Source organism: Fusarium coffeatum, assembly GCF_003316985.1.
Source record: "Fusarium coffeatum strain FIESC_28 chromosome Unknown BRIP53273_contig_138, whole genome shotgun sequence".
NCBI lineage: Eukaryota > Fungi > Ascomycota > Sordariomycetes > Hypocreales > Nectriaceae > Fusarium > Fusarium coffeatum.
In genome coordinates this window covers 74,831-90,282 of record NW_022157931.1, presented here as the reverse complement: position 1 = coordinate 90,282, position 15,452 = coordinate 74,831, and the positions used below count along the sequence as shown (strand labels likewise).

Genomic DNA, 15,452 nt, shown 5'->3' with positions numbered 1-15,452 from the left:
GTTGTCGCTATCATGTGTTGAAAAGATATTTGAGACGTAGAGATTTGAACGGCAGAAAGCCAGCGCAGTTTAGTAGGCTCAATCCGAAGCACAATCACTGAAGACTCACCGCCTGTCGAATTAGAATTAGCGTTTGGCCAAAGCCATTGGATGCCACACTTGAGCCACTCGATGTGATGGCGGGGCACAAGTCGCTTTAATGTCTGGATCCCACTCTCAACACTCATCTCTCGATATACATCAGCTTTAGCAGTAGCTAATATCTCAACATCAATATGGCTGGAGCTCAAATGAGCCACGACGAAGTATGTATCCTTTTCTATATGCGTCTACCAAGATCGCATAGTATCTTCAAAGAGTGTGCTATTGACATCATGCCAGTTCTTCGCCAAGTTGGGTGAGCTGTTCGATCACCGCAAAGGCAGCGATCATGGTTCCGTCTACCTGAGCCAAAAACGACGTACGTGGAATTTCCACCATGCTGAATATCTCTGCTGAAACTGTTCCAGTCACATACGGTCAAGACATCCCCAAGCCCTCAGAAGAGGAACCTTCACCAGATCTCAACCCTGGCAAGCCTCTACCCCTCATAATCAGGGCGTCAAACGGCAAGGGCAAGAGAGACCGTTCCGGAAAGGTCAAGCTGTCCACAGTCGTGAACCCCGATGACCTGGAAGCATTTTACGTGCGGTATGCCGACGTTTGCAAGACAGGCATGACAGCCCTGAAACCAAGAGACAGGAGCAAGAAGAAGGCCAAGGCCAAGAAGAAGAAGGCTGCAGCATGATCAGATTTCACGGTTGTTTATTTTCGCATTATAAGATTCAGGTTATATCATCGATTAATGAATTATCATCTTACACGATGTCCTATCTGATCCCCAAACCGTCCTGACTACCAATTATTGATACATAAGAAAGAATAAACCAAAAAAAGCAGGGACTCTCTCCGGTTATTTTGAAAGTGTGCGTATTAAGGCTGTGTGCTGAATTCAGAAAGGGGTTCAAAGCCTCTAGCAGACTCTGCCGGTGTTGAGCTGTCCTCGGAAAGCACCCGGGACAGCAAGGCTGGAGTGGGAGTCGGCGAAGAACTGGGAAGGGTTCTTTTCGATCTCAGCGACCGTGAAGCCGACACCAGTGTCCTGGCCGTCAGCGATGACACCAGTGCGGAAGGGTCCCTGGAGGCAGCCGACAGCGTTGCGGCTCTTCTCGTCACCGACGGGGTTAGGGAAGGCAATACTAGTTTGGAGTTAGCCTGCGTATCTTCTCATGCTTCTCTGACTACTTATGGAGACTTACCGAGGAGGTCCGGACTTGCCCTTGGGAGCCTCGTGGATGTGAGTGGCAGTGTCGGCGGGAGACTCGTAGTCTCCACGGAAGCCGTAGAGGGTGATGTTGTAACAGATGATATCCTCGTGGGAGTTGATGCCGAACTTGAAGAGACCCTTGCTTCCCTTGAGCCCGCCAGTGAACTCGTTGTCGGAGTTGACAACTTGGTCAGGAGTAGCATGGACTTCCCAGGTAGAAGTGAAAGTGAAGGGAACACCGCTGCTCTTGGGCTTGAGGAGGCCAAGGGTGCGCTTCTCGTGCTCCATGTCAGGAGTGGGAGAGGCAGCAGCGAGGGTGCTGAGAGCGATTGCGACGAGAGAGAACTTCATATTTGCGGTGGAATAAAGTTATGAAAGAATGTATGATTGATAGTGTAGTAGAGTGTAGTGTAGAGTTGAAGTGAGAATTGATGCTGATGCTGCTGTTGGTAATAATAGAAAGCGACCAGCGGCTGAGCCTTTTATATATATATCGCGGTCAAGACATCTTGAAAACTCACTGGTATCGTCCATCAAACGTCATCACACCAATCTTCCAGAGTATCGTGAAGCCCCTGTCCAGCATCTAACTAGTCGGCGGCAACATCCACCAAAGATCTGGACTAACATACCGCCAAGTTGGATAGTTGGGTGTGCAAGGTGCATCAGTGTAATCAAACAATGTAGAGAGATGCACCGCAGGCATTGGTTCATCTACGAACAAAGTATGGGCCAAGCCGTAAATTGGCAGAGTGTCCCCAAGTGACGCTGCTTGCAATGCTAACTGGGTTGACTCACCAAGCACTTTGGTGTTGAGCTAACATATCTCACAGCCACACGGCACACGGCGCCAAGATTTTAGGATCTACCAAACACCAAGTTGAGAATCTTAAAAGTAGGCTACTAGTCTGAGAAGTGTGTCTTCATTCGTGGACGATGTGTTATTGTGGACATAGTATCTAGGGAATGTTAAATCGAGTCGATATTGACGATAACATCAATCGTCAGCCGAGCACTCGCCCTTGCGTGATACCCCATTTTCCAAGATGCTAAGACTCCTTCAGTTACTCAATGTTCTACTTGTGGAAAACAGATAATTCGCCAAGAGTACTTGGCGACGAAAAGGAGGGGATCTACAAATGCGCCAACTCCCGGCACAGGCTGATCAGCAAGACAAGCTTATTTCGAAGCTTAAATGTAGCCACATGTCATTGGCCCATCTGAGTCAAAATGTAATTGTGCAATGCTGTGAGGAACTTGCCAAACAGCTACCCCAATATGGCATCGGGCAAGGGAGCTCAGTCCTCTGCGGAGGAATGACTACCAGCTTGGCATATGTCGATCAAAGAGGCCCTTAGAGCACGGCAAGTCGGACATCCGGCTTGGTCCTCATCCACATCCCTCAAGATCTCGTATGAGACAAGCTCTCACGTTTATCAGACCTTACAAAGCGATGCTCCTGGAAATGTTGCTCGCCGAAGACTATCGGACCTCTTTGTTTCTTTGGATCGACCGCTTCACTCTTGTCCTTTGCGCACGTTTGTCTCGGCAGCGCGAATCACGATCGAGGCGGACGTCCGCTGCCCAAGACATATCACCTTATTCCCAGGCCTATGAGTGGGTTGAGACTGACAGTCTGACTTGCCATCCCAAAACCATTGTGTGGGACTGGTTATTGCTAAGTCAACGTCAATGAATCAACAGCAAAGGTGGGTTGCGGTCCAGGGTGAGCTTTTGTCACCATCATGTTTCTATCCCCGCAACACATCATACATAGCTTCAAGATCATGGCGGCCCGGCCTGCAGACGCTCTATTCATCCATGGCAAACTAGGCCGCCATAAATCTTAACCCCATGGCCCTACTAGTCATTCTTAGAAGTTGCGGCAATATCAAGCCCAGATTACTCCCAAACATCGGCATTCACCTTTCAATCATGATGTCCTTTACCTTCACTCATAGCCAGCGAGCTGACTGTGTCGACGCAAGGTGCCAGCACGCATGCATGTCCGTACGAGTCCTACGCTCTTCCCCTTCACCAAGACCACCTGCCATCATTCTTCTTAAAAACCTTCGGATGATTACTCGAGATACATTCTAAGTAGAGCCATGCAGTCTCCTATGAGCCTGCTAGCCCGAGCAGTCGTCCCTTCCTTCATTGACACAATGAGCAACCTTGTTCTTAAAACCGCTCGCTATTGTCGAGGCGCTGGAGGTGGGACAAGTCGGTACTGTTTGGTAAGCCCATAGTAAGATCCCTGTCGCCCCAACTTCCTCGCCATATTAGAGGATAAAGCGTCGATACATCCCTGATGATGACTTCGACCGCATACCCGTACGTCAAGATTCCGCCGTTGATATCCTCCAGCTTTTTGCTGCTCATGTGTAAAACGAAAATTGCCAGAAAAGAAACAAGCCGATATAAAAGGAAAAGATGCGAAGAGCGAAAAAAGCGCCTCCACCGACGAGTTGACCATGACCGTAACGGAACGTTGCTGCATAAAACCCAAGTTCAGTGTCCATGATCATCCTTCTCTTACATGATCTGATCCTGAGTCAGACCACCATGGGGATCTGTGTCCATAACGTCGTTTCCGCCCTGGTTAAGATACTTGACGAAGCTCAGGTTAAGAGGGCGACCGCCGTATTGGTAACCCTGGAACTTGGTGATGGCAGTCTCAGCGTTGTCGGCTGAGTCGAAGCGAACAACACCAGTGCCACGAGAGCGACCGCTGGGCTCGTACTGGATCTCGGCCTGCTCGACCTTTCCGATGGTGGTGAAGAGCTCAACCAAGTCATCGTTGCTGGTAGACCAAGGCAGCTATATACCAGGTTAGTAGTGAGTCGATTGAGCAACACGGGGACTAGTCTTACGTTGCGAACATAGATGATCTCGCTTCTGTCGCCGCCGGCAGTAGCGTAGTCAGTGAAGGGGTTAGGAGGGACGGAGCTGGCAGGGGGCTCAAAGCCGGGTCCGCCAGGGGCACCTCCGCCAAATCCTCCACGGCCGAAGCCACCACCAAAGCCACCACGTCCGCCGCCGAAGCCGCCGCGACCACCAAATCCTCCACCGAATCCTCCGCGCATACCACCACCGTAGCCGCCTCGGCCACCGAAGCCCATACCAGGTCCACTGCTGGCATAGCGGTCCTCACGAACCTCGATAACACGACCTTGCCAATCGTAGCCATTAAACTGCGAGATGGCATTGCGGGCATCGTCGGGGTTCTCGAAGACGACGATACCGGATCCCTTAGGACGACCATCGGGTCCGATATGGACGTCGGCTCGGATAACAGCGCCGTTTCGGGCTAAGTAACGGTTAGATTCCAACCCCACGGGATCATGGGTTCGAAAGAGGGCGAAAATGATACATACCAGCTTGACGGAACAAATCCTTCAGGTCCTGCCAGCCTACGTTGAAAGGAAGCTACTGCATGTCAACACTTGTTCATCACATATACACCAACCGGGGTTGAACAAACGTTGGCCACATAGATCTGACGGCCGGCACCGGCACCACCACCGGGGGCACCACCGCCATATCCAGGGTTGAAATGACCGGGCATACCACCGCCGCCGCCGAAGCCGCCACGGTTTCCGCCAGTGGCTCCGATAAACCGAGGCTCAGCCTCACGGTCCTTGTATCTATGTTAGCTTGATGGCCATGTATAGTATTGCAGACGTTGATACTTACTTCACGCACGTAGACTAGGCGACCCATGAGGTTCTGGTTGCTCAGTTGGGCAACAGCCGCTTGGGCTTGCTCCCGTGTAGCATATTCCACAATTCTGCGCAGCTGTTAGTCAGGTCCATGGATAATGAAACGGAAGTTGACTTACCCGCATCCCTACAATTAACCCAGGACAACGTCCCACCCGTCAACCCAACCATCCATAAAAGCTAGAGGGAATGAAGAACCACAAAAGAAAACCGGCCAAGGGAAAAGAAAAATCATGCGATGAAGCCCACCTTCGACATTCCATTGGGAAGCAAGAGCACGTCGGCAAAGAGCACCTCTCCAGCTATACCATTTCGTCAGTCCCATGTATTCCACCTGCGTTCCGCGGCGTTGAAAGCCTCACCCTGTCTCATGAAGTCCTTGAGATGGTGCCACTTGACATCGTACGAAAGGTTACCGACGTAGACTCGGCGGTCCTGTTGGGACGATTCGCGGATGTTGTTCATCATTTGTTCTCGAGCGACGGCTCGCTCTTCGTAAGATCGCTGAGGGGCCTGTCCTCCGTATCCTGCACTTGGTCCTCCACCTGGTGCACCTGTGCTAGTCATGGGCGAGCGATCACGGTTTCGTCGATAGTCGTCCCGGCTTCCTGATCGGCTGCGGGGGGAATAGGAGCGGCGTCGATGTGATCGTTCGGGGGATCTGGAGCGTCTGCGAGGAGATCGTGACCTCTCACGCTGGGGGTGGTTAGCTGGGAGAAGCACGAGTGAGGTTGCCATGACGAAAGCTTGCTTTCGTGGAAAGAAAACGCCGACGCTATGCAGAAAGAGGAATTGTGAATTGAGAGGTTGCGGGTAAAATCCAGGTTGCGCGCGCGGATGAAGCTGATTCACTGCCCCTCCTAGGCTGCTGCCACTTTCGCGCAGTGCTCGTTCATATATCAAGCAGTGGCGAACGGTGGCAGCATTTCTTAGCGACTGCCCAAGGGCACATAGAATAATAGGAAGTTGCAATCCAAGCGCGCCGTGATGGCCGGTTTCGGATGAATGGAGCTACCGAGAGCTCTTTCCAAATATTCAAGTTGCGCTCAGTATCCAGGCGAAGAAAGCGGGGAGGAGCAGAGGCCGCAACACGATCTGGCGCGGGGAAGCGTACAAGCTCGGCATGGCGAGAGCGATTGCGCAGCAACAAGGCAACTTCAACAGGCAGGTGCGGTTGAATAATGAGGTTGGGGAAGCTAGGAACGAATTAAAGTTTACTTACGGGTCGATAGGTATCACCGGTATCAGCTATAGACAGGTGAGCTTCAGAATCGAAAACGTCAAGAAAGAACAGAAACTCTGCGAAAGATGCGCAACAAGGAAAAAGGGTGAGAGAGAGAAAGAGTGTTTGAAATAGCAGGGAGTGAGGGTAGCTTGGTCGAGGTAGGCAGAGAGGTCAACCTCTCTAGTGGAGGGGTGGTGGGAGCCGGGTGGACCTTGGCGGGAGATGCAGGTAAGGGGGCTCGATAATGCAATGCGATGAATGGATGGGGAAGGACGACGCGAGAAAGAAGAGACGGCTGGAAGGGTTCTGCTGGAGTGGATTGGGGAACTTCCGAGACTGCATCAAGCAAGAGGTGGTATCACATTGATTGATGAAGACACTCCAAGGAGTGGGATCGCATGCGCAGATACAACAACAATGCAAGACACAGCAGCAGCAGGCAGACTCAAGATCTGTTGTGCTCAGGCTCTGGAAATCAAGAGGCTCAGATCATGAGTTGGGTTGGGCCCAATAAGGCGAGGGAGAAGATGGATGGGTTGGGGCATGGTAACTACAGGCAGAGTCGCCGAGCCTCGAGGAGCCATCAAGGACGACAATGGATACTGCACAAAGTCAAGACGACAAAAGACCGGCACGCACCGCACGTTGCCTCGCAGACGCGCGAACGTACGGCTAGCCATCGTAGTATACCTAAGAAGCAGCAATCGCTGCTCGCCCACGACAGGAGAGCAAGACAAGAGGTTTCAAGCAAAAGATATCAACAACATACCCATTGTGACTGTAGTTTAATAGACGCGTGTGTAGTACGTCTATCTGTCTGTCTGTCTGTTCTGTCTTTCTGGATGTACAGAAAGAAAAGTCCCTTTTGGATGGGGTGGGTGTCCTTGTCGCGTAATAAGGTAGGTTGGTAGGTAAGTTGGTTGGTATTGTGAGTGACGAGTGACGGGTGCGAGTTCGGACAGCAGACGAACGAACTGGCGCGACCAGTTTCTAGGAAGGGTAGGTCGCGGAGGGGAGCGGAGACGGGCCGTAGGTGTCCACGTTTCGCGGCGGGATATTAGAAGGGCGAGCGATCGATGAGCGGAAGATAGGTAACTATGGGGGTGACGAATGCGTAGGTACAGTAGTCAAGGTACGGTACTCTAGGCTAATGAGGTGCCTGGACAGCAAGGTCTAAAACAAGACAAGCCGCTGTGATGCGATTAAAGCAAGCAAGCACTTGTATCCGTATGCAGGCCAGGAATTAATCACACAGTCCAGTTGCGCGGGCTTGGCTGGGCTGGGCTGAAAAGGGTCTCGGCGTGCGGCGTGGTGGTACGGTACCAGATACCAGCTTCTGGGAATGGGATGGTCAAGTTGACTACTTTTTTTCTTTCGCCAGGGACGGGGAGAGTGTCGGGTTCTGACGGTTCCAAGGGGTTTGAGGAGACGACAGCGATAGGAAAACGATGGTCGAAGGATGGCAATTGTGGCTTCCGATGTCTGTGGCTCTTTAGTGCTGACTTTCAAGGTTCTCTCACTCCCTCTTCATGTGTCGTAAAAAGAAAAGAACGCGTTGGGCGAGAGATGAGGAAGAACCAGGCGACGAATGAGGACACGAGACGGGGGTTGGAACCAGGGACACGGGGGCTTGATGGGATCCACTATGAAGCTTACCGGACATGAGCATGATAACACGAGGTGCCATGAAAGTTACGTTACCAGCCTATTGTATGCGGTACAGTCCACAATGTCAAGAACAAGACTGCTGTAGCTTTGATATTGACTTCTGAAATGCAGACACCTGTTGAATTGTAACCTTGATACTACAGTGGCTACTCTGCAGGCGCGCTTACCTTACTGGACAGGGTGTAATGGCCTCAGGTATCATGGTCTGCTTCGGAAGGAAGGTGCACTTTACACTTTACACAGCGCTACATGCTCCCTCTCCGTTGGATCACGGGCTCTTGCCTTTCCCAAGAAAATGATCAATGGATGTCTCGGTACTTGGTTTTGCAGCCTAAATTATCGGAGCTGGTCTCTGGTTCAACGTCCTATTATTCAAGGTTCAGACCTCAGTTTCACACTTAACTTTATGTTGGTTCAATGAACATGAACCAGTGGATCAATCATCAATCAGCTCTGCAAGGTGCTGGAAACGGCTCGATAGTGCATACGCATACAACTGCTGATACCCTCGTCCGCATTCTTTCAGGGTTCGCGCATCAAAGCGTTTTGCACTACCATCGGATATCACAGCACTCATCGAACTCCGTCTACCCATGGCCCAGCTTCGGTAGTCGAATTGGCATTAAGCCAGGCTTGCCAAGTTTCACAATCAAGCCTAGCATGTCTCCCCTTGAGCGATTATTGGGCTGTCTTAAGCATCTGCTAGGCCAGAGTGCACTAGCAAAGCGCCAGGAACAAGGAGACGCGGATTTGCAGCAACAGATCAGGGATCTGTCGTGCTGGCTGGGTAATCGTTGATTTCAGGCTCTTCGTCTCCAGATCTGCAGCGTGAATCCACCCGCATCCCGCACTCACACCAACGCATCTGATGTCTGTCTGGCGCGGAACGAACGAGCTTGTCACATTTATGACAAGGCTGAGACCATGATTTTCTATCATTGACCAAGCTTACAAAAGCAAAAACATGGTAGAACCCAACAAAATGCCGCTTCTCCCGCGCTTTTCCTAGGTATCACTCACTCACTACACTTCGCACAAGAATGAACCCTGCTTAGTCGAACAGTCTACCGAAACGAATTCGAAACTGTGTCTAGTCAAGCGTAGCATGCACAGCTGAATATATGCAACAAGAACTGTGATTGGGTTGTATCCACACCTTTGATTTCGCTACAAAGAAAGTTGTTGTTACACAACAGCCAACGCTGCAAGTCGTAAGAGAAGTCGACCAATAGCGGGTTCTTTACCGCTGACAGCCCCTCTTCAACGCATTGAGGATCAGGATTGCTAACTGCTCTGTCTCATCACGTTTTCAGGCATATCTTCCTGGTAAGAACAAGTAATAAGAGAAGCCGTTCTTTTTGGCACGTTGTCGGTAACAAGTGTTCGGACTTATCGGGATATCGTTGGATAAGCCGCTGGAACTGTAGAGGCTTCCGCTTGATGCGGGTATCATAACGCACTAGCATAGTACAGTATCAGCATGTTGGTTTACCAACAATCGCAAGCAAGTAGGTTCATGTCAGGTCCGATCATCAAGGTTGTTGACGGATCCCTGGCAATGCGTCTAATGACGCTCAGGCCGTTAGCAGCATTCTATGTGGAGTAAGTACGCACTTCCATTCAGGCTGCCTGCTGTCTCGCCGCTCACTCCGAGGTAGACCAGGATGAATTATCAGACTTTGTGAAAGAGTAGACATGTAGGCCTGTATGTGCATGATGGCTGCATTGGGACAGGTCAATATCACTGCTCTTGTCGCCTGCAATACGCGGTAGTCCTGCGGATTGGGTAGGACTCTACGACTTAATGCTGCGAGATATACGGATACTTTGGGTTGAAAGTCGAGGGCTTTTCGGAAGATTGTGAACCACAGATCCATGCTAGTGAGACAAGGCTTGGACTAGGACACTGTAGCACGGGGAGTTGTCGTTTACAAGCATATCAGATCAGACAGATCACTCGGGAACGAGACAGGGTGACTGAAAGCAAGCACTACCAAAGCCCCGCCATACTGATATGCCGTGCTGGAAGAGTTGTCCTCTATCCAATACCACCTGCTGTACGATATTATGTGATCGTTGCTCACTCACAGTTTAGCTGGGGTGTGCGGTATTTTAGTTGTTCAACTCAGTCTAGAGCATAAACTAGGTCATAATTACACCGCAAATTACAAATTTACAGTAATGGTCCAGAGAAACTGCATGCTGGAGTCGTATGGAACTGCCGATCCCGTACAGGGAACGGAGCGAAAGCGCCGTCGCGGTCTTCAGAGTCCGGAGTGGCCCGAGCTCATCCGCCGTGGCCCACCCCGAGTCATTAGACGGTTATAATTGGAGGAAGGTTACCCAGCATCTAGAACAAATCGCAAACGTCAACTCCAAAAACAAAGGGTCGATCCATGTGAAGTCGTTCGTCATATTCAATACAATACGATACGATACCTGTGACTTCTCCTCAAAATGGCCGCTTGCACTCGAACCCTCTCCAAAACATCAGCATCAACCTTGCGCGCCTCGAGCCTGACGCAGGGTCTCGTCTCCCGTCGACCTTTCCACTCATACGATCATCCCCCACCACCAGGACCATTTGGCGATGCTGAAAAGACCATCCTCACTGCTGCTTATAAGCATGTCCCCGAGCTCGGTTTCTCCCAGAGGGCCCTTGGTCGCGGCGCAAGAGACGCTGGCTATCTCGACATCAGTGCGAGCGTCATCCCCGACGGCGCTTTTGGCCTGATTCGATATCATCTTATCACCCAACGCGAGGCTCTGGCAGCTCGTGGCAAGGAGCTTTTCCCCGATAGCGACCAGCCAGGTGTTGCGGCGAGAGTGGAAGCATTGACTTGGGAGCGACTTATGGGTAACAAGGAGATTCTGGGCCGTTGGCAGGAGGTAAGATGCATATCAAACCCACAAGATACCCTAAATACTGACATTCATGATTTACAGGCATTGGCCGTTATGGCTCAGCCCAGCTACGTTCCCGAGTCTATAAAAGAGCTCGCCAAGCTCTCGGATGAAATCTGGTTCCTTGCTGGCGACAGAGCCGTCGATCCCTCATGGTATACCAAGCGTGCCACTCTATCTATGATCTACAGCACAAGCGAGCTCTTCATGACGAACGATCGATCCCCCGATTTCGTTGAGACAAGACAGTTCCTTCAGCGCAGATTAGGCGAGGTCAAGTCAGTCGGCGGCATGGTTGGATCGTTTGGTCAATGGGCCGGATACACACTCAGTGCTGGCGTGAACATACTAAGAAGCAAGGGCGTCCGGGTCTAAAGAGGTCGGTGTCTGCGGAATGAAGGAGAATGAGAAAGTTGTAAAAGTATTGTAAGATCTACGTATACCACCATCCATGAATATAGAAGCCTCAGAAGGCACAAGTTGTAATGTCATTTATACACTGCCCCGTCTATAGAACAATCACAAAGTTCTTTGGTATCACACACAATAACTCCACAAAGCTCACCCATGCTTTTGTTTACCAGTTTCCCACCAATGGTCCGCTTCGCCTAACTCCAGGAAGAATATCGCGTACAATGTCTATCGGAAATCATCGAGTGTTCGTTGTCGGGGATCCGTAAGTCTGGGAGAGGTGTTGTTAATAAATGGTAGCTGTGTAGAAATTGTCAAGGGATACTAACCGAATGATCTTGACGTCCTTGTCCAGCTTCGCCCGACCTTCAATGGCGTTGGGAGTGATTAGAATGTACTGACGCGAAACTGAGCGACGAGCTGTATCAACCTATAGATTCATCATGTCAGACTTTCAAACATCTTCTCGCCTTGGGTCGTTGACAGCTTACCAGCATATTTGTGCTAATGGCACGATTAACATTGTCCATAAACACGTCAAATTCATCAAGACATCGAATAGGCGAACCGATTGCCTCCCAAACTGACAGCAGCATACAGATAGACGAAAATGATTTTTCTCCACCTGAAAGAGTCTTCGTGTTTCTTCCAGATGAGCTTTTGCGCGTCTCGTCAGGTTCAATCTGAATATTGACCTTATGGTTCTTGTGGTCCAGATCAATTTTACCTCGAAAACCTCGCTCGCTGAGAAGATAATTAAACTGGATGCGGACGCGTGCACTAATCTGTCGCTGAAACATCCGCCACATGCCCAGACGGTCTTCGATAGAACGCTTCAGGGCGGTGATAGTGTCATCAACGTCCTGCGTCTGCCTCATAACGTCATCGTATCGGGCTTGAGCTTCAGCGGAGCGCTCATGTATCTCTTCATCAGTGGCTCCAAGACGGGCCTCTCGTTGTTTGAGCTGTTCCCTGATCTTGGTATACTTTGTCTCGATACTGGCGTGTGTCTCCGTGTCCGGAATGTGCACCCGCTCGGGTGCCGTCTGTCTCGCTTGCTCGGTGAAATCGACCACTTCTTGTGCCTTCTGGTCTCTCTTTTCCTCGATGCGTCGCTTTTCGTTCTTCTCGATATCAACCGCCTCGAAAGCATCGTTTTTCTTCGCTACAGTAACTCGCCTCATGTTCTCGGCAGTGGCAATCTTTGCGGATGCTTTATTGACTTTGGACTCAAAATCCTCCAAGTCATTCTTTGCTTCTTCGAGCTTCAAGCGAGCCTTTTCGGTTTTGGCTTTCAGGTCTCGTTTCGACAGTGCCATCTCGCCGTACTGACTGCCGAGAGACTCCTCGTCAGTTCGTCTTGACTCCAGCTCTGCTCGCAGAATGTTAAGTCTGTCATCGACTCCTTCGAACGCATCCATCTCCATCTGAATACGCTCGATATCAGCTTGGGTTCGGCGAAGATCAGCTTCGTATTTCTTGTTGTTTTTGCGTTGATTCTCAAGCTCCGTCCTGCACCGCTGAACCGCTTGCTGCGCCTGACGCTCATCTCGGTTGATCTGGGCCATCTCCTGCCCCAGATGCTTGAGATTCTCTTCCTGAATCTCAACTTGTTGATCAGCATCGGTCTGCATTCGGGGTCGCATGTTGTATGGTTGAACTGGACTCGTTCCAATTGAGCCGTTGCGGTTGGTGAGCCTTAGACCCCATCCTCGCTTTCCTCTTCCGTCGTGGAAACAGAGACAGGCTCCTACATTGCGTGGAGGGACGCCTTCGACCATGACTTTCTGAGCCTCCTCTCGATCACGTATAAGGATGATCTTTTCGATTTGATTGCCAATGATCAGCTGGGACTTGACAATATCATCATCGAATTGAAGAACCCTGAGAATGGTGTCAAAGGCCGGGTCAGGCTCCTGGCTTCTTGTGTCGATTCTCCCACCATAGGCAATGTAGATCGGAGGTTGTTTCCTGAGGCGGAACCGACGCATCAAATTTGACAGTTTTGTCTGGTCCGTTTTACTCCTGACGACGAATGCATTAAGTCCTTCGCCGAGAGTTCGCTCCAAGATACCTGACCATTCGGGCTTTGATAGTCGGATATGGGCTCCGATAGGTCCGACAGGTTTCTGTTCCCATCCGTTCTCATTCTCGATAGCCTTAACCAAGTCGGCAATTTCTCTGTCGTAACCATCGAAACGCCCTCCGGTCTTTTCTTTGAGTTGTCGAATCTGTTGCTCTACAGAAACAATATCTTTGCGTTTGAGTTCTTTGCTCTGCGAAAGCTTCTTCGAATCTTGTTCAGCTTCGCTAAGCCGCCTTTGGAGATCGGGAAAGCTGCTGTGTATCTCTTCCATTTGTTGCCTCAACAAAGATTCCTTGTCTCGGGCTTGTTCGAGTTCATTGTCCTTCTCAGCTCTAGCGTTTCCAGTTGATTGACTCAATCGACGTTCTTCTTCCTGGATTTTCAACTTGCAGGCCTTGATATCGTCTTTGATTGTTTTTAAGCGCTGATGAGCGTCTCTTTCCTCCATGAGCAGCTCGGATTCGTCCTTTATTGCCTCCCGATGTGATTCTGTCGCTCTAGCAATGCTCTCTTCATACGATTCTCGATCTTGCTCCAGTAGTTCCTTGGCTTGTTGACGTTCTGCGAGCTTCTCCTCGACCTGCTCAAGCTCCTGTGTCGTTATGTTGCAGTGTTGTTCCTTGTCGATGATGGCTTGGGCTCGTCTGTCAATGTCCCTCTCATATTCCGCAAGCGCTCGCTCTTGTTCCACAACCTGGGACCAAACTAGCTGGTTGATGTAGTGCCGTCCTCTCTCACGTAGGGACTTGTTCTTGTCTGCCGTCTCAGACAAACGTTTGGCTTCTTCCATTTCCTTCTTGACATGCGCGATCTTTTCGTTCAGATCATCTCTGAGGATGAGCGTCCTGTCGAGTGTGTCCTGCGACATCTTGTAATCATTGTCCAACTGCTCCAGCTGCACACCAGATACAAAATACTTGTATTTCTGAGCAGGGGTTGCAGCGTTAAGAAATTGTCGCGCGTTGTCTTGGGACAGGACGGTTAGGGGATTATTGATATGCAGGGCGTACCATTCTGAAATTTCGTCAACCTCCTGCTTCTTTGTTGATATGATTCGGCCGTTGGCGCTCTTGATCTTGAATCCACTGCTACCGGATTTAGAGAAATGACGTTCGACAATAATTGATTCGCCGTAAATATCAGGTTGATAGGCATCGGAGCCGGCATTCTTGAGCTTGACAACCAAGCTTCCTTGCTCAGTACCTTCCTTCACAAAAGACTTAAGGCTTCCTCCTCGGTTGGTATCACTAGCTTTGCCACCCAGACAAAGTGTTAGGGCTGTAAGAACAGCACTCTTACCACTTCCATTCTCTCCTACGATGAAGTTGATAAGCGGGCCGAGGTCAACGTGCAAGCGTTCGTGACACATGAAGTTGAAGCAGGTAATGCTTTCGATGATGCCGCTTTCAGATACCATATTGTTTCCCACAATATTACTCCGCTGTGCCAGCTTTTGAGTTGCTTGCTCGTCATCCCAGTCAGCATACTCAAGATGTTTGAAGCCATTGTCTCGCATGAGTTCGTATTGCGTTTGAGGGGGAGTGTTTCTCGTTCGGCGATCCTCGTCTTCCTCGCTCTCGTCGCTTGGTGTCTCTTCTCGTGGAGGGGTTCGTTCCATTCTTCTTTCGCCATTGAGGGTGACCCTGGCGCGTTTTCTCTTTGCGACATGTTAGACAATGTGAGTGATTGGTGGTTTCTGAGTATTTCTTACAGCATCATCCCTCCCAAAATTTGACCGTGCTTGTCGTACATCTGTAATATCATCGTCTTGTTCAGCGTCGCGCCGCGATCGTTTGGTGGGCGCCATAGCGACGATGCGCACGGCCTTGCGACGTCTTAAAGGATGAGTATTGGAGGTTTAGTTGGGGAACCTAACAAGAAGATAGACCAAAGACTATCGAGTCGACCGGATTCCAGGTAACGAGAGTATGCGGGTTGTATGTAAAGAGCGTCGAGGGTAAACGTCACTTTCCCCTACAAAGGATATTAGGAAGATGGATGGACAACTTAATGAAGCTGCCTTCCACTATACGCGTAGGTAGGACGTGACGAGCGTGTAGGTAGTCCAAGTGGGGCAGTCGATACTAACTGTGATAGGCTTGGCGTACTTTTGTAGCTGAACTAGAATCA

At 50.3% G+C, this 15,452-nt stretch overlaps 5 protein-coding genes across 5 annotated transcripts; 2 read left to right on the top strand and 3 right to left on the bottom strand.

Annotated features, from left to right (window-relative positions):
* Positions 1-275: 275 nt before the first annotated feature.
* On the top strand, positions 276-787 carry FIESC28_06452 (uncharacterized protein; the record flags this gene model as incomplete). Its single annotated transcript, XM_031160596.1, has 3 exons — positions 276-305; positions 382-460; positions 510-787. The coding sequence occupies 3 exons, from the start codon at positions 276-278 to the stop codon at positions 785-787; spliced, it is 387 nt and encodes a 128-aa protein (XP_031015362.1).
* Positions 788-1,012: 225 nt separating this feature from the next.
* Positions 1,013-1,657, bottom strand: FIESC28_06451 (uncharacterized protein; the record flags this gene model as incomplete). Its single annotated transcript, XM_031160595.1, has 2 exons — positions 1,013-1,238; positions 1,299-1,657. The coding sequence occupies 2 exons, from the start codon at positions 1,655-1,657 to the stop codon at positions 1,013-1,015; spliced, it is 585 nt and encodes a 194-aa protein (XP_031015361.1).
* A 2,184-nt stretch (positions 1,658-3,841) lies between these two features.
* Positions 3,842-5,766, bottom strand: FIESC28_06450 (uncharacterized protein; the record flags this gene model as incomplete). The annotated part of the gene is made up of 8 exons (XM_031160594.1): positions 3,842-4,126; positions 4,180-4,616; positions 4,684-4,735; positions 4,791-4,946; positions 5,003-5,096; positions 5,148-5,155; positions 5,278-5,330; positions 5,391-5,766. 8 exons carry the CDS (start codon positions 5,764-5,766, stop codon positions 3,842-3,844), a joined length of 1,461 nt encoding a protein of 486 aa, XP_031015360.1.
* Positions 5,767-10,378: 4,612 nt separating this feature from the next.
* FIESC28_06449 (uncharacterized protein) lies at positions 10,379-11,200 on the top strand (the record flags this gene model as incomplete). The annotated part of the gene is made up of 2 exons (XM_031160593.1): positions 10,379-10,810; positions 10,868-11,200. 2 exons carry the CDS (start codon positions 10,379-10,381, stop codon positions 11,198-11,200), a joined length of 765 nt encoding a protein of 254 aa, XP_031015359.1.
* A 264-nt stretch (positions 11,201-11,464) lies between these two features.
* FIESC28_06448 (uncharacterized protein) lies at positions 11,465-15,129 on the bottom strand (the record flags this gene model as incomplete). The annotated part of the gene is made up of 4 exons (XM_031160592.1): positions 11,465-11,507; positions 11,566-11,666; positions 11,728-14,979; positions 15,034-15,129. 4 exons carry the CDS (start codon positions 15,127-15,129, stop codon positions 11,465-11,467), a joined length of 3,492 nt encoding a protein of 1,163 aa, XP_031015358.1.
* Between the last annotated feature and the right edge of the window lie 323 nt (positions 15,130-15,452).